The sequence below is a fragment of the Diospyros lotus genome, chromosome 8, assembly GCF_014633365.1.
Source record: "Diospyros lotus cultivar Yz01 chromosome 8, ASM1463336v1, whole genome shotgun sequence".
NCBI lineage: Eukaryota > Viridiplantae > Streptophyta > Magnoliopsida > Ericales > Ebenaceae > Diospyros > Diospyros lotus.
The window spans coordinates 21,298,878-21,318,234 of record NC_068345.1 but is presented as its reverse complement, the minus strand read 5'-3'; the positions used below and the strand labels follow the sequence as shown (position 1 = coordinate 21,318,234).

Genomic DNA, 19,357 nt, shown 5'->3' with positions numbered 1-19,357 from the left:
TGTGTCGGTACGAACACATAAAACAAGATTGGCCTCTAGCAAGGCGTTATGCCTACCCAATTATTCAAAAGGATTCATAATCCGCAAATAACATTTCACGAGCATGGTTATTGTGTAATTTGATCCTCTCGTCAATGTATCTTATGTGATCTCAAGTATGGTGATGTGTTGCTTGATTGCGATCACATGAGTTTTCTTTGGTCATCCAGATATTTTCACTTAATAGAAAATGAATCAATAACTCTTTATTGATCTCTTTCACCGTGACCATTGATTTAAAGTGAATATCCATTGAATGTGCCTTAGATACATCATCCTCTATCAAGGGATAGATGAGTCTCATCTTGTTTATACACCCATCTCCATAAGGCTCACGATATACCCAACAATTGCCTACATGCAACCTTTGTCTAGGCCCATCGAAATGATGTCAAAGTATACCGATCTTCTTATGAGATGACCGTGACAACCTCAGGTCCAAGGATTAGTTACACTCATCTCGTATGAGAATACCATCAACATATAACCAAAATGGATTCTCATGGCGAGTCATGTCCAGTGACACGTTCTCCAACATTGGTCACCTATGTACTTGTCTAAGCATCTCCATACATATGAGTGTGAGACCCCTATTGCTATCACATAGCAAAAACATTGCACATACAAGTCTTACCGCAATTGTCAATGTCCATTCTTAACATTGCTACGACTTGGGACATTTAATAATGTCTAGAAACTGTGATGCATCATCTCACATCTTTATAGATTAATCACAGTATACATCATATAGACTTCTATCTAGTTTCATCTGGTCATTATAATAATAACAAAAAACTAATAGAATAACTTCTTGTGAAATTAAATAACTCCTTATTCAATAATAAATATGATTGCAATTGTAAGTGTACGACATGCCCAATCTAATTGGGTTTAGAGCACCTACACTAACATTCAATATGATCCAGATATTATCTCGTTATGACGTATTAACTGAGACTCAGTTCGATTTGATTATTGCCTCATCAATGGATTAGTACTGTTTTGCCATTACAACTGGATGTCAGGACGGGTTAGCTGAGGTTTGCCTAAGTATGGTTGTTAGTGACCTACTGGACACATATCTTGATTGTTAATTATTACGTCCATCAATGACGCGTTGTTTCAAGCTTGCTAGATGCGAGCTAGGGAATTCTTTGGGTTTATCTTAACTTATATTCAGAATAGTGCGGCTCAAGATGATTGGACGAAATGATGAGAAGACAATCAGACATATTGCATCAATCAACCATTGTCAGCTCTCAGTCTGCATATTGCATTGAGAGCTAGGGGGGCTAGTGTTATGGGTGCTTTTACTATAGAGTTAAGCGGGCTAGACTCGACCCAACAGGTTAGCCCAATCTCCTGAAGCCCAATGAGCCTGTGGCCGAGGTCATCAGAGCAAGGTCGCGCATCGTAGAAACCCGAGCTTAGACCACGTAACCAAGCGAGCTCCCAATAATGCTTTCAGCTCGCTAACCGAATCGTTCATCTCGCATAACAAAAGGACCATGAAATAATTGAAGGTGATACCCATCTGCCTTATCTGAGGCAAATCAAATCCCTAAAATCACAATGTTCATTCCTGATAATTCGAAGACGATAAGGAAATGCCATCCATGGAGCAAAATCCTTCTACATTTAGAATTCATTCAAATTGTAAACACCCCACACTATAAATAAGGGTCGAAAACCATTGTATGGACATGAGCAATAATATATTGTTACTCTATCGAAATAACCAGAGAACAGTCGTGGACTAGGAATCATTCTGGCCGAACCACTTAAAAATCCTTCTGTGTGTGTTTTTATTCTTTGTTTCGTTTTGTTCTTTTCTTTAGTCTCGTGTTTGTTGCTTCACTGCGGGTTAACGAACCACGATCGACCAATCCCGAACATCGACAATCTTTATTTCCCACACGGAGGACAACTTCCCACTTCTCAAGTAGCCTACTCTTTATGAGATCCTACATACAAATACAAATATGAGAAGTTACATTTGAATCAAGAATCCAAGAAATGAGAGAATGACCAATCGCATTGATCATCTCCATGACATATAAAGAAGATGGACTTGATCCCTAATTCTTAAACCACTTGACCTTTAAGCTAACAAGATATTCTAGGCAGTTCCTCTTCCAATGCCCATATTTCTAATAGTGAAAACACTTTTCCCTCGATCCCTTCTCTTTGTGCTTACTCTTAGAGATTTCCTTTTTGGGTTCGAGTTTCTTCTTCTTAGAGAAAAAAACTCTTCTTCTTCTTATAAGATCTTGAAGATGAGGCTGTCGCAAAAACTTCTCCTTGCCTCTTTCCTCAACCACACAAATGAACACAAAAAATTAATGTAGAAAATCCAAATAGAAAAAAAATCACCAGTAAAAAGAAAAAAATATTACTAAGATGGTATTTGTACAATAATTTTATGACATTAGACACCTATTTATAGATTTAATACTCATTTGTAGATGTATAAAAAAAATTATATTCTGATCAGAAGAAAAGTTAAGAAAATAAGTGTTCAATTTGAGATAAATTTCAATTACAATCAAATTTAATATCTCAATCACAATTAAATCATCAAATTTAAAGTCTTAATTATGATCAAATTAGAAATCTCAATTTAATATAAGTTTGAATTTGGATCACAATTATCATACTTTTAAATTTTTATTTCTCCCAAATTGGAGAACAGGAGGTGAAGGAAATATATTTTAATAATTTTGTATTCATTTTATCATTTTCTTCTCTTTCTTCTAAAACATATTTTTTAAGAACTTGTTATAAGTCTTATATATATTTTTTAATTAAATATATAAACAAGAGAGTTTGGAGAGAGGTAGATATATCTTAGTCTAAATGCAACGTCAGCGGGATGTACAAGATACCAGAATCCATTGATATCCGTGCACCGTTGGTTGATCGAAGTAAATGAGTCGGTTCCCTACTTCACGCCCGATCCATTCCAACTCCTATGTATAAAACTCTCCCTCTATTCATTCATTCATTCATGGCCGCTTCCTTCCTTGTATACAATTTTGCACGGCACGTTATGTTAGTGTAGAGCCGAAGGGGCAAAAATGGCGAACTCCTCTGCGCAGCTCAAGTCCGACGCCATCTTCGAGCAGATGAAACTCCACCTCTCTACTGACGCCGGCAAAGAAATCACCAAGAAGATTGGCCTCGTTTACGAGATCAAAATTGCTCCCAAGGTCCACTTCTCTCTCTCTCTCTCTCTCTGAATTCAGATAAGAATGCTAAGCCGAGTTTGAGAATCATGTTTGCTTCGCTCTTCAATTGACAGAAAATTGGATTTCACGAGGAGATCTATGTTGTCGATCTCAAGAACGGCGAGGTTAAGAAAGGTTAGGGTTTTCAGATTCTACGCCCCCCCCAAAAAAAAAAGGCTTCAATTTTGCCTTAATTTTATAAATTTGCGCATTGATTTAATTTTTACTTGTCTAATTACTTTAGCATAAATGAAAAATCGCATTAAATTATGTTAATTTCTAATTGGTTGGCTTCTAATGTTGGGGTTTTAGGCCCATATGAGGGTGGCAAGCCTGACGCCACCTTCTCTTTCACGGATGACGATTTTGTCAAGGTTGCCACTGGGAAAATGAATCCCCAAATTGCTTTCTTGAGGTTCGGTCTCTAACTTGTGTGTGTGTGTGTGTGTGTGTGTTTAACTCATCTTTTTGATGTTATTACTGTTTGTCGTTTCTTTGCACTTTAGCTTGGTAACAACTATTTCTTGAATACCTCGATGGATACAGGGGTGCAATGAAGATTAAGGGCAGTCTGAGTGCGGCCCAGAAATTCACTCCTGACATTTTCCCCAAGCCTTCAAAGATGTGAGCAGACATGTCGTGGTGTTTTATGCTGTTTTATGAGTGATACTAGCGTTATATCGTTTACAGTTCTACCAAAACTTGTGATTTATAGAGTGAAGTCCTATATTTTTACCTGGAAATTAGAAATGATCTTAATCATCCATTCCTGTCCTGGATAAATGTCTTTTCTTTCTTCCAAAATGTCAATCTACATAGGTATGCTCAGTCTGCCATCCTCTAAATTTCTCTTGTCAAGCAATTTGTGAATTCCTTAATTTACAGTTTACAATCATACATCTTTTGAGCTACGCATCCCTTAGCTTGGATATTTTTTTATTTTGATGGTGTTGGGTGTACCATTGGTACGGTTAGTTGCACTTTGATGGATGTCCTGTTTATGTTTGCATTTGTTTAATGGAATTGTTCTTTTCTCCTTCCCATTCAAAATGACAAAGTTACTTGTGATAGATAAACTAGTATTCTACCATGTATATCTATTAGTAATAGGCAACCAAAATTTATGTTTATTCCTTTGACTTTGGACTTCATAGAACATGTACTTGATTGAAAATTTTGTTGAACTTTATTGGTTTTCTATAATGTATGAATCTTTTCGTTGTTCTCTTTGTTCCTGCCTTAGGGATTTGAACAAACACTGTTGGTTTGGACTAGACATGGGAGTACATCAGTGCATATTAGAGAGTAGTAATATGACTGATGCAACTTGAGCAGCTAAAAGACCTCATTGAAGCAGTGCTTTAGACCGTGCTCTCTTATTCTTGGGTTTGTCTTGTCAAATTTCCCCATTCCCTTTGTCTCATGGATTGGTGAACAAGCAACCTGAGACTAAAATGGAAGTAAATAAGTTCTTCTAGGATTGGAGGATTAGCATTGGATTATGAAATATTAGAACTTTGATGAGGAAGTTTATGGAGGCATATATGTAATGATTAGGAGAAAGATCAATATTGTTTGTCTTCAACTGATAAGATATGCTGGTGAGAAGGCTAAAGTATTTGGTCATTTTTGTCATCTTCTAAAACTTTGATATCTAGGGAATAATTGTACTAGGACCCGAATGGAAGTCTTGCAGACAAAACTTTAAAGCGTAAGGTAGTAAATTGGAAGAGGTTGGCAGGTCGGATGTTTTCTTAAATGCATATGCACAGTTAAATTGGAAAAAGAGATAAAAAAGTAAAATTTTAAGAGGATTTAGAGGGTTGTTGCAAGGAATGCCAAGAGAAGAGAAGATTATTATAGGGAATGAATTAACCGTTATTATTATGGATAAGACTTTAAAATATAAGAAGGTAGACTGAAAGAGGTTGGGAGATTGGATGCAATGACTACATATGGACCACAAATTGGATAGGGAATGCCTAGGGAAGAGAACATTGTTATAGGAAGTGACTTGGATGGTTATGTGCGAAAAAAGTAAATGGTATGGAAATTTACTTGGAAGGCATGCCTTCAGAGAAGTGAAAGAAACAAGGGAAAGAATGTTTAGTTGAAGAAATTGGACTCTGAAATGTGAGGTTGTGTTCATGCAAGAAATTGACCACCGATATATACTTGTTGAGGACACAATAGTTGGCTTGGGCCACAAAATGCTCTAAATTTGAAATCTGTCTCTGCAAGAGAGGAATTGTAAGGATTGTTTTGAGTATTATCTAGAAAGCAACTTCAATACCTAAGTTATAGGGGAGTCAAGAAAAAAAGTATGGAGAGTAGTAAAGCTTAAGAGCTTTTATCTCAATAGAGAGCTCCTCCTCTATTTATACTTATTCGGGAGAATCCTCCGCTTCAGATTTTATTTGTGTGATTGATTATCAATTAGGAGTTGTTGATCTTAGTTAAGTCTTAGGACATTTGTCCCATCACTAGTGGTTATTGTCATCCGTCCCTAAATATTAGCAGAGGATTTTGGTTCCAAGATTATAGGATTAGCCTGGATGGAAACACACCTCATCTCTAAGTTGTAGATGAGAGCCGTAGTCGGCATTAGCGATTTCCCTTGTTGGGATTATTGTGAGAGTCCTTTGGTAAGGCAAGTTTTCAATTGTGATCAGCTTGCAGAATGATGAGCGGGTTGTCTAATTTGAAGCCTTGACAGGCCCCTTGATGATGATGATCTGGAGGCCGAAGCCGGCCTAAAGGTCAACGAGGCAAAACTCAGCCTACGAGGTTAATAAGACTGAGCCTAGCCGTGTAATCTAATCACCTAGGTTGAGCGATGTTGTCTTGTGTTGACACGTGTCATTCATGTAAACTTTAGATTCATATGAAATAACTTCTTTACTGCAATGCAAAACATGAGAGACTATTTAAGATGAGTCAAACGCTGCGAATAGACTAAAGGTTGAAATTTTATGAAATTTATACCGCCAACATGACATAAGGAAGGACAAAGAAATATAGGGGATTAAAGCCAAATTAAATGCTTAAAAAATTGTTGATAAATATAAGGCAATTAAAAAGAGATGGAAGGAATACTTATTCAATATACAGTAAGTGTGGAGAGAAATAATACATTGTGACATCTTTGTAATTTTAAAGAAATTATAAATTATATGTTCTATAGCGATATGTGTTCAAAAGAAATGAAGCAAACCAAGAAAAAGATGATAATTGGTTAAGTAATTGGATTAAATAGTATTCTAACAGAAGTATAACCATATATACACTACAAGAGGTTTGATTTTTTCCGGCGGTTAAAAAACTGCCGGAAAAAGTAAAAAAACCGCCGGTAAAATTTTTACCGGCGGTAATTTCATCTGTCGGAAATACGTCCGTCGGAAAATATTACCGGCGGTTTTCAACCGCCGGGAAAAAAAATTACCGACGGTTTCTTTAAACCGCCGGTAAAAATAAGAATTCCCGACGGTTACTAAAATTTGCCGGCAAAGTTGTTTCTTTACCGGCGGTTTAAAACCGCCGGTAAAACATCATTACCGGCGGTTTAAAACCGCCGGTAAAAGTCGCCTATTAAAAAACTTTTCCGGCGGTTCGAAACCGCCGGTAAAACATAATTACCGGCGGTTTAAAACCGCCGGTAACGGTATAAACCGGCGGTTTAAAACCGCTGGTAACGGTTTTATACCGGCGGTTTAGAACCGCCGGTAAAATCCGGCTATTTTAAAAAATTTGCCGGCGGTTCAAAACCGCCGGTGAAACATAATTACCGGCGGTTTAAAACCGCCGGTAAAATCCGGCTATTTAAAAAAAATTGCCGACGGTTTAAAACCGCCGGTAATAATATCATTACCGGCGGTTTTTAAACCGCCGGCAAAGGTATTCACGGCGAAAACCAAAAACGCACCAACAATACTAAATTTTTTTTTTTTAAAACCTGTATACCTGTATAACATTAATCAAATGCAATCCTGTATAACAAAAAATCACGAACAATTTTAAAAAATTCACCCACTACACACAACTAGTATAACAATTGTATAATAAATCTATTTAAATACCATTACAATTTTAAAAGATCAATCTTGTCACATCTCATTACACAATACCATTTTGTACATACAAATCAACCCCTTAAACTAAAACATGTCCGAGTGACCTCAAATAACCCTTGACTACACCACCATACTGCTCCAACCAAAATTGCATATTATATTTTTTCGATCTGCATTGAAAAACAATATATCTATAAGTATGTGCATTAACTATGAAATTACATAAAACATGTTCAAAATTGCATAACTATATACAAAAACACTTACATCTGAGACCCTCCATGGTATTGTAGTTTTACTGTTATTAGCATCCCTCAAGACACGCATCCCAGAAAATTGTCGAGGCAATGGATACAAAGGTTTCAGCACTTTCTGAATACTAATTTCAACAAATTCATTACCTAGCTCTACTCCCCCTACAGATTTGGTCGGATCAATGGATACAATAATTGCCTCAGCAACAATATGGCGAGGTATTCGTCCATTCATCAAGTGAACAAATTCACTAATCTGTTATATCATACAAAATAATAAAAATTACTTAGCATATAATATCATGAGTATCCATACATACATACAATTTAAGCTTCCAAAGCACACAGAATGATAAGCAATCACTAGCCTTAGTCCCAGTAGATGTGGCCAAAGCACACATTAACAAACTAAAGAAAAGAATAAAGAAACTTTTGGCAGCCACAAGCACATATTATCAAAGTTCCCAAATTTCCACAAGCACATATTATCAAAGCATGATTAAAGTGCGACAATCATGAAAGTTCTTCCCACACATTGGCAGGTCCACAAATTTCAAGCATCTAATCTATTTGATAGCGAATTACCTCTAAATGATGATCATATTCTGGTATTGATAATCCAGCACATTCAGCTTCGGGTGATGGTGTGCTTGCATGTGTAGCAGAAGCACTAGCATATGATGATGGCTATATTTCAAAATAGTTTAGTTAATATATATAGTAAACATGTAATTTTAAATCAAATGCACTAATGAACGACATACCTGTCTCGGTTGTGGTATATTGTCTGGAGCTGGTGGTATATGTCCCATTGCCTCAAGTATTGCACGAACTTGCATTTGAACTTGACTTTGGATTTGAACTTGAAATTTTTCTTCTAGCTCGGCAGTAATTTGCGCACGCATTTGGTCATACTGCTCTTGAGGCACTTGATATTGTTGTCTTTGTCTAACCTTAGTTGGGCATGTTCCAAGTCCTCCCATCCTTACCCTGCCATGCCCATCTTTGCCTAGTATTTGAGTAAAGACATCCTCTAGCGAATCTGGAGTTTGTTCATCTGTGGGTATTTGTGACAACCTTTCATCCATTTGTTCCTCAAAAAACATTTCACAAGTTAGTTACATAAGTCGACAAGTAAAAGAAACAAAATATATCTACAACTTTCAAATTTTAGAAATACATACGATTACATATGAAGATGTAGAATCTACTATCTCTCCGCTCTTTTTGGTGTGTGTCTTTTTAAAAAGCTTGATTCTATCTGGCTCATCTCCACTTTCAATAGTCATCTAAAAACATATATAAGATATGAAATATATTAAATATTTAAAGTTTAGGCATTACTAATTAAATTATCAATAAATATATATAACTAATATCCATTCTATTCTTACCTGGTGTCTAACCTGAGGATGTGATCGCCTACCGCTTGTGTGACCCATCTTTTGCTTATCTCGATTGGCACGATTTGTCACACTACGTTCCTACTTGTAATATGATATTAGAACTAAGCATAGATAATCCATCTGATATATCTACCCATACATAAATCATACATACCTGTGTTTGCTCACATCCCCAATACTCCACAAGAATCTTCCACTATTCTGGGTCCACCCCAGGCGGTATTTTTGACAAACGAGCTGCATCTGTCTCATGGCAATCATAATGCCTCTTCAATGTGGCTTTGTATTCTCTCCATTTCTTGGAAGCATGTTGCAAGCAAATTGATTTCCATGTTGTGGGTACATCAGTGTTATCCTGCAATGATATCCTTATTAGAGTATAAAAGTTTAGAGTCAGATAACTAAGAATCAGAGATGTTATTTACTTACCAAGACCTCTTGCCAGATGCGCTCCTTATATGGTTCCATCCCCGGTGATCTCCAATCAGTAAATGTAAGGGGAGCAATACTCCTTACCATCACACCTAGTTGGGTTTCCAACTTAGTTGCCATCTCCCCAACTGGTTGTCCTTCAGCATCAAATTCAATATGAATCTTCTCCTTTCCCCACTTTGAAATTTGTCTTGATATTCCTCTTCCTTTCTTGGCAGTAGATGACATAGAGCTTGTACCTGCTAAAACATAATACCACAATAAATTCAAATTGAATTAGGAAAGAATAATAATTTTTGGTATTTACCTTGCTGACTATGTGAGTTTTGGGGGTTGGATTGTGAGTGGATCAAGTCCTCTTCGGGATGATGTAGATGTGGCGGGACTGGGTTTGGGTTTGGATGATGGGATGGAACTGATTGTGAATCATCGTGGTGTGAATCTATACTACGTGACATGGATCCAAATGGCCAACGAGTCTGCCTCTTAGGTGCCATCAATGTAATTGCCTATTATTGATTTGAATGTAAAAAACAATCTGTTAGCATATCAATTTAGGTTAAACAAAAATAACAAATCAAAACATAAAAAGCTAAAAACATAAACATATATACATACCACATCATTAAATATTATGCAAGGAAGACATATATATGCCACTTCAATATTAGAAATCATTATCATCACTGTGTGCAGTATAAGGAATGGAATTGTCGTCATCATCTGATATATCGACTAGCATACCATCCTCATCAGATTCTCCAGAAGAGTAGTCTTCATCAGATTCTCCTAACTCTGCATGTAAGGACTGATCATTGTTGATTTCAACATGATTACTAATTAAAGCATCTTCCTCGTCACAGCTCCCTACCACATTTCTTTTACCCATGTTATACAAATCTCTAGGTGTCATCTTCATGACAACGTACCATTCTTCATCAAGAGGATCAGCCACATACCACACTTGTGATGCTTGACTTGCAAGTATAAAAGGTTCGTCTGTTGGTTTATTCTCTTGATACATTAAACAATTAAAATTTACAGTTATGAAATTCAAACTGTCAACCTTCATCCCTCTGTTATTGTCAACCCAATCACACTTAAACAAAACAAATTTGAATTCGTTAGAGTATCGTATCTCAACAACATCTGTTAGGACTCCATAAAAGGTAACATCACCACTGATAGGACGTTTATCTTTTGAACTAGCATAACTTTCAGTATTTGCATTTAATAATACTCCACTGTTTTGAGTCATTCTTCTCCTTTCTCGACGCCTCGTGTGGAATTTGAATCCATTTACGATGTACCCAGAATACTTCCATGCCCATGAGTGAGGCCCAGCAGCTAATGTTTTCACTTCATTGGGTACATTGTGACCACTTACTTGCAATTCATAAACCTGTTTTGTAACATGTTTATAATTCATTACGCAAATAAATATATGCAAATTCTAAAATGAGTAGATATGGATGTTTAGGGTGTGGTGGCAGCATGTTAAGACTTACATGTTTTTGAAACCATGATGGGAAGTTTTCATGGTGTTTTTGTGTAATTTCACGATTGCTAGCACATCTTCTTTCCAATCTAATGGATTGTAAGTGTGTCCTGCATTGTATGCAAATGATAAGAATTATGAAATTAAAGTACACATTTTTTTTATTATGAAATAAAATTGATTAACCAGATTAAGTTATAATAATCTTACTCTCGATAAGATGAAATTGTACTACAATTTGCTAGCACATAACGATGGGCTTGTTGCAATGAAATCTCATCCAATGTGACTAATTTCCCCTTTTTTGGGATAGGTTGACCATGTGCACCCTCATAATTTCGAACCGGCCTATTAAACTTTGTTTCCACATCATCCAAATACCTTGCACAAAAAGTCAAACACTCTTCTGCCAAGTAACCTTCAGCAATAGATCCTTCTGGATGACTTCTAGTCCTTACATACTTTTTCAATGTCAATAAGAACCTACATGATAAGTTACATTATCAAGTAAATTCACAATATTTACTTAAAAACGAACAAACAAATTCACAAATTAAAAAAATCATGGCTTAATATACCTCTCGACTGGATACATCCACCGAAACATTACCGGTCCCGCAATTTGGACTTCGTCAGGCAGGTGAACAACTAAATGCTCCATTATATTGAAGAAGCTCGGTAGAAATATTTTCTCGAGGTGACAAAGCACCAATATAATGCGTGACCTCAATTGGTTACACTCGTCTACTGTAATGTTTTTAGAACACAACTGTTTAAAGTAATTGCATAATTCAATCAAAGTTTTACTGACATACTTTCTCTTGAACACCCTCCTAATTGCCAATGGAAGCAAATGTTGCATCAAAACATGATTGTCATGGCTCTTAAGTCCACTCATTGTGTGTTCTTTGAGTTGGACACGACGTGATATGTTTGATGAGAATCCATCGGGTGATTTTATACTTTTCAATACTTTCAAAAATATATGTTTTTGTTCTCGATTCAACGTGAAAGATGTAGGAGGTAAATACTTCTTCCCACTTAAACGATCTTCAGGATGCAACTTTTTTCTTATCCCTAGTTCTTTCAAATCAAGACGTGCTTTCAAGTTGTCCTTTGATTTACCTGAAACATTTAATAACGTCCAAATTATGTTGTCACAAACATTTTTCTCAATGTGCATGACGTCGAGATTATGTCGGATCAAATTGTCTTGCCAATATGGAAGCTCAAAGAATATACTATGTTTTTTCCAACCACCCATTCCTCTCCCAACACTAGCGCCAGAATTCTCACGGTTTCCATACATCTTCTTAACAAATTCAACATCTTTGAATACATCGTAGCCAGATAACTGAGGAGGAGCAACACGGTTTTCAATAGTCCCATCAAAATTCTTCTTGTCTAACCGAAAATGATGACTCATGTCCTCCAAGAATCTACGGTGACCCATATAACAAAACTTACCACCATGTTTTAACCATTTGGACTCTGTCTCTTTCATGCAACAAGGACAAGCAACTCTTCCTCGAGTACTCCATCCAGATAAATTAGCATACGCAGGAAAATCATTAATCGTCCACAACAATGTTGCATGCATGTGAAACATTTCTTTTCTTGAAGCATCATAAGTTTCTATCCCTTCGTTCCATAATTCTTGTAACTCTTGAATCAACGGTTGCAGAAACACATCAATATTGTCTCCTGGTGCACGAGGTCCATCAATCAATAAAGACAAGATGAAGTAAGGTTGTTTCATACATAACCAAGGCGGTAGATTATATGGCATTAACACGACTGGCCAAATGCTATAGCTAATGGTCATTGTTCGAAACGGATTAAACCCATCAGAAGCCAACCCAAGTCTAACATTGCGACTATCTTCAGCGAATTTTGGATGTTGTTCATCAAAAGATTGCCAAGCTAATGAATCAGCAGGGTGCCTCATTATACCATCCTTTGTTCTACCTTCTTCATGCCACCTCATTAACGATGCTGTTTTGTTAGACATAAACAATCTTTGCAGTCTCGAAATCAAAGGAAAGTGTCGTACTTGTTTAGAAGCGACTTTTTTCATCTTCGTTATATCGTCGTCCACGTGCACCTCGTATTCTTTATACCTTGACTCTCCACAAAAAGTACATCTATCCAACTTTGATGCATCTTTCCAAAAGAGCATACAATTGTTAGGGCATGTATCGTACTTATAGTACTTAAAACCTAAATCCTCACTCAATTTCTTAGCCTCCCGATACGATCGTGGCAATGACACTCCTTCTGGAAATGCCTCATTCAACAACTCAAGCAACATATCAAATATTTTATCCGACAACCCACCCAATACCTTCAAGTGTTGTAAACGAACAATAAATGATAATGTCGTGAAGTTCTTACAACCAGGCCATAACTCTGTTTCTGCCTTCTCCAACAATTCATAGAATCTCGTAGCTTCTTCACTACTTCCAGCATTGTTTATGGGAACTCCATGTGCATCATGTATCATTCCCACCATATCATCTCCAATATTACATTCCTGATCTTGAAATTCTTCTCGACTATGACGAGGCACATATAACTCTCCATGAACCGTCCATATTATGTAATTAGTGTCAAACCCATTCAAAATTAGATGTTCCTCCACAACATCTCGTTTATGAAAATATCTGTTAACACATTTAATACACGGACAATATATGCTTGCCCCAGGAGACTTATGTCTATAGGCAAACTGAATAAACTCCTGAATTCCTTGTTCGTATCGAGGATCTAGCCTGTTTGATATGTTAATCCAACTCTTATTCAGCTCCATTAAAATAATTTATATATCAAACCTGCTAAAAATAAGGATTCAAAGATTGAATTATGCAACTTTTATAAGAATAATATAGAAAATATATACAAAATATTAGCACAGACAATTTCCCTCATCAAAAAATGAACGTGCCATATACAAAGATCTCTCTTGTGACAAAGACCATCAAGAGAATCAATAGCCATCTGTTAATCATGTCTTCTAATAGTGGAAATGGCAACCGATTCAAATCCCCTAGCTATATATATATATATATATATATTAATGGAAATGGTTCTAAGTTTGGTTCAAAGAACCCATTTCGTGGAAGCTGCGTACATTCATTGGGTCACAATTTCAATTTAATTGATACATTATTATTAAAAATTAAAGAGTTGTAGGTGTTTATGTCTACACGTGTATTTTTTAATTTTTTAATAAAAAAATAATAATTAAATTAAAATTTTATCTCTAATTTAGATAAATAATAGTACTCTTAAATATATTTATGTATGTATACAATTTTTGTATAAAATTACATAACTTATCTTTGTTCGGATGTTGAAATTATTATTGACATATTATTTTATTACATAATTCTATAAATAAAAAGAGTGAAAGCCATAGGGATATGAAAAAGAGTGAAAGCCATAGGGATATGAATCTAATTGCCATTACTTTCTTTCTCTTTGCTGCTTCTATGCTTTTCTTCAGAAATGAATATATCTAAAACTTCTTCTAGCCTCAGGTTTTTTCTAAGAGGGTGGGGTGTTTGAATTGTCTAAAGCACATCTGATGGGGACAAGCAAGTAAATTTTTGGGTAATTATTATTGTAGGATAAAATATAAAAAATAAAAACGTAATATATTTATTTTAGAAGATTTATTTCCTTCTCCATTTATTTATTTCCTAAGTAGCTCTAGAGAGATTGTGTTTTCATGCTAGTTAAGATATAATTCTCTTTTTAATATATTTCTTAGTTAGTCAAAATTTTTAATTTATGTAAATCTTTTAAAAATGTATTATTCAAAAGATCTAATCATTTGAATTTGAATATTAAGAATTGATTTGAGTTTTCGAGAATAAATATTTCTCTTATTCTTCTTTTTAAGTTTTATGTACCAACATTTGTGTATAATGTAAGGATGAATAAACAAACAAATACATAGAGAAAGAATTAAAAATCATCAATATACAATTAAAGACAAATTAATGAAGGAGGTTGGGCTGATAAGCTAAGTTAGTTGACTTTTTTGTCGACTAGTTGAACCATCGAGTATATGCATTATAAATCAAGTGACATAAGAGTTTCAAGTGTTAAGGAAAAAGCTTGATGTTTAAAGTTATCCCGCATGTGAGTGTAGTTTCCACCTGTTGCTTGGCTGGGAGGTGATTACAAGAGTGGAAGAGATCCCTACCATGCATACCCCCAAACCAATTCTTATATAAAATAAACCATACCTAAATAAGCCACCACCCCTCACTTCACACTAAATAAACCATACCTAAATATAAGGACTGAGAAATAATATATATATATATATATTATATATTATATAAAATTGGAGTTGTATGTTTATATAATATACTAAAGGAGTGGACTGTTAAAAAAATAATAAATAAGTAAATAAAATTCATTAAGTAATATTTAATAGTTACAGTTTAGTTTTTAAACAAACTACTGAATATATTTAATAGGCCTAAAACATGCATAAGCCACCAAATAAGAAACTAGCTGTTACAGAGGATATATAAGTTGGATAAGAAACTACTGCAAACGTATTTTTCATTGGATATATAAGTTGACATGATCTGTATATGATTATATAAAATTACCAGTTTATTGAGAAGCTAGCTGTTACCTAATACCTGAAAAAATAAACTAATCCTCACTAAAGAATTAATTGAATTGACTAAATCTTCGTGGGATCGATTAAAAAAAAAGTGTGAACAGGAGTTGATTTAACAATTTAAAATAGTATCCAAGCAACCAAAAGTCTTGAGTTCAGATTTAATTAATCTCACCACCCAATTAATTAACTATTTAATTGTGAACAGGAAAGTACTTAATTAACTAGAATCTCTTAATTTTTAATGAACCCGATTAAAAATTGTGGCTGGCCAGGTATAACAGTGGCAAAGTCTCATTCTTGTTTTGCCCAAGTCCAAGGTAGCTCATCATCGCTAATTGCATCTATAAATACAGACACCAACTTAGCCTATAAATGCAACCAAAATCAAAGCACAAAGCACAAGCATATCATAGCATCACCACTAACTGGTAAAACAAAATCAAAGCACAAAGCACAAGCATATCATAGCATCACCACTAACTGGTAAAACAAAATCAAAGCACAAAGCACAATCAAATCATAACATAGATGATGCTACTGATCTGGAACGGAGAAACAGAGGATCTGGGATAACACGCAAGATTCATACGTATAGAGATACATTATACACAAGCTGGAGACAAACCTGATCAAGGAAGAACAACTATCGCGGAGCAATCGAACTGTAATTTACCCCAATTCCAATCACCACTTCTCTGGTTGCATGTGCGACTGATCAGTGAGCGAGGGAGGGCGAGGCCGAGGGCGATAGCGCCTGAGAGTGAGCGAGGGAGGGCGAGGCCGAGAGCGATAGCGACTGAGAGTGAGCGAGGGAGGGCGAGGCCGACTGAGAGTGAGCGAGGGAAGGCGAGCCGAGGCGAGCGAGCGAGGGAGGGCGAGCCGAGGCGAGCGAGCGAGGGAGGGCGAGCCGAGGCGAGCGAGAGAGCGAGGGAGGGCGAGGCGAGGCGAGCGAGGGAGGGAAGGCGAGGCGAGCGAGGGTGATCGAGGGAGGCAGCGAGGCGCGAGGGTGATCGAAGGAGAGAACCGGTTAGGGTTTGCAGGGGGGGGATTTTGGAAGAAATCGAAGGGGTTAAAGGACGCGCGCGGGGATTATATAGATACTATCCCCGGCGGTTTTATAACCGCCGGTGAAGGGAAAACATAACCGGCGGTTTAAAAACCGCCGGTTATGGTCAAAATCACCGGCGGTTTTATAAAACCGCCGGAGATGTGTATTCTATAACCGGCGGTTTTATAAACCGCCGGTCATGTTGACTCCATAACCGGCGGTTCTAAAAACCGCCGGTAATGCTAACGTTTTACCAGCGATTTTTAAAACTGCCAGTAATGGTGATGTTTTCCCGACAGTTCATAAAACCGCCGGGAAAACTTCGCCGGCAATACCACTTTCCCTTGTAGTGATAGCAATATAAGACATTTTATGTTTAATGAAACTATCTAATGTGAAGTTTGAAGTGAATATTCTAATAGAAGTATAAAAATGCATAGCAAGAGAAGACATTTTATGTTTAACTATCAAATATGATCTTTAAATCGAAGTGTCTGGCCAGTGGAGAAATAACACTCTAGTGCATCTATGAAAACAAAGAGTTCTTCAAACAACGATAACAAAAAGAAAAATGTAAATTTACATAGCTAGCTACATGAATCTTAGATCTCTAGGCATCTTTATTCATGGCGATATCCTTTAGAAGAGCATTATATCCTATGTTATATACATTATAATTTCTAACTAAGTTTTCTTTGCTATTTCTTTTGTTACAAACTTTATCTATTTTACTCATTCAACACGTGCTTTTATCAATATTTATCTCACGTCTAGATCTTAATTGTGGTTCTTGTATCTTGCTAGCATTACTCATAATCTTATTATTTATGATCGATGATGTTGGACGATCACTGAGATCTACCTCGAACCAAGTACCTGCAAGGGTGGGACTTTATTCTCTCGGGAGGACTTCAACGCTCAAGTCAGTAGGAGAAAATACCCAAAATGAAAACCCACTTAGTAGTTAGATTCTCATTCCTATAGAAGTTGACATTTATTTATAGATGACATAAGCCTTAATCCAAAAAGATAAGATAATCTACGAAATGAGACGTTGGAGAGATTCTCGGTTGACCAGGTCTCTTTCATCCAATTCAAATCTGGAATGGAGATCCGAAAGACACGTGGCATTCCCTGGGATAGACACGTGGCGATTGGGTACTAGCTTCTCTTAGCCCATGCGTCCCCAGGTTGATGGTAGTCTCCAAAGGTAGCAGAGTAAATTCGTCCTTATGTAAAATATTCCCTCATCACTTACCCTCCACTCCTTGAGCTGATCGGGTGAGGAGCTCGGGTAGCTGAAGAAGTAGTCATCCTTGATTTTCTACTCTTCTACAAAAAATAGGGTTAGCTATCTCAGATATTGGGTTTGTTTTCTAAGCTACCCAAAGTCCTCTCACTCTTCTTATGCCTCCCACAAACCTCTATAAAAAGGGAATGGATATGGTCCCCTCATTTTAAGTGTTCTTTTTGGAGTAAAGCAAGAAGTAATAGAGACTCTTAGACCATTGGCCCTGGCTGTGCACGAGCTGAGGCCACACACCTCGGCATTGTTGGCCGAGGCTAAGCGCCTTAACGCCTCTAGACGCGGTTGATGCGACCCTTTTTTAAAAAAAAATACCTTTTTGAGATCTTTTGACCTTTAATTGGTTGGTCTTTATGTGTAGGCTCCTCACGGGGTACGAGACTCCAAATGGTGTCTTCAAATTCAACAGAGGACGAACCGTCTCTTTCTTTAAGCACTCTCCTGCGTATTTTTTCCTTCATCCCTGGAATTCTTCTAACCAATCGGTATTCTCTTGCCTCTTTTCCTTTATTTTTGTGCTTTTTCCGTCGTCTCTCTTCCCCATGTCTCATCGCTTTGGTAAGTCGGTCCCCTTGACCTCCTTTAGCAACTCGGATAAGAATAGTTCGGGCTCTTCTAGCCCCACTATCTCTTAATTTTATCAGTCTGACATGCGAATAGGAGATGCCAAGACCTCATAGCTCCATCTTGATGCTTTCTCTTTTGATAATGACATTGACATGGAGCTAGAGGCCAATTGTAGTAGTTTCCCTCATGACCTAACCCATGCTTATTCTACCTTAATCGAGGATGAGATCTCCGAACTCATTCAAAAATACAATCTCCCTGTTAAGAGCTTTTTGTATGTTGCACCTCCCAATCTTAGAGCCCATCAATCTCCTCATGGTGGATTAGCTATCTATGAGGCATCTCTTGAAATCTAGTGTCGATTTTCCTTTGAAGATAATCTAGCTGAGATCTTTCGCCTCGTAGGGTTATGTTCCTCTCAACTAGTACCCAATGGGTGGAGGAGTTTAGTTGCCTTTGTTATATGTTGTCAGAGAAAATGTATCGTCCCTAAGGCAGAACTCTTCTTGAAACTGTTCCGCCTTGTATGCGTTTACAAATTCGAATTTCGTTATTCTTTCATGGCCTTCCTTGATTGTAAGTTTCTTGTAGATAACCCTTCTTCCTTGAAGGGTTGGAAAAATCGATTTATATTTATAGGTTCTTCCTCTATTTCTATGAGTGTGTCCTCCGCTTAGCATCGATCTCCCTTTACGAGTTTCCCGCGTGAAATGTCCCCATTAGAGAGAAGGGATGCTGAGCTTTTGATGAATCTGGAGCATGCAACACCGTAAGGTTAATTAATGAGCAAACTTTTTTTCTTGGGGGGTGTGTCGGTACCCATGCCCACCAGCCGACATCCTCTTAGGTTAATTTTTTCAATCCT

General features: G+C 36.8%; 2 protein-coding genes across 3 annotated transcripts; one reads left to right on the top strand and one right to left on the bottom strand.

Moving 5' to 3' along the window:
• The first annotated feature begins 2,909 nt into the window (after positions 1–2,909).
• Positions 2,910–4,177, top strand: LOC127807295 (sterol carrier protein 2). The gene is made up of 4 exons (XM_052345009.1): positions 2,910–3,248; positions 3,341–3,401; positions 3,579–3,681; positions 3,813–4,177. The coding sequence occupies exons 1-4, from the start codon at positions 3,117–3,119 to the stop codon at positions 3,892–3,894; spliced, it is 378 nt and encodes a 125-aa protein (XP_052200969.1). The 5' UTR covers positions 2,910–3,116; the 3' UTR covers positions 3,895–4,177.
• A 5,182-nt stretch (positions 4,178–9,359) lies between these two features.
• LOC127808470 (uncharacterized) lies at positions 9,360–16,331 on the bottom strand. 2 transcript variants are annotated; one of them, XM_052347032.1, is made up of 3 exons: positions 16,197–16,331; positions 9,736–9,937; positions 9,360–9,667 (listed from the first exon to the last, which is right to left on the bottom strand). In XM_052347032.1, the coding sequence occupies exons 2-3, from the start codon at positions 9,923–9,925 to the stop codon at positions 9,414–9,416; spliced, it is 444 nt and encodes a 147-aa protein (XP_052202992.1). In that variant the 5' UTR covers positions 9,926–9,937; positions 16,197–16,331; the 3' UTR covers positions 9,360–9,413. The 2 variants fall into 2 exon arrangements, with proteins under 2 accessions (XP_052202992.1, XP_052202993.1); XM_052347033.1 differs by lacking the exon at positions 16,197–16,331 and having other exon boundaries at positions 9,736–10,063.
• Positions 16,332–19,357: the final 3,026 nt, after the last annotated feature.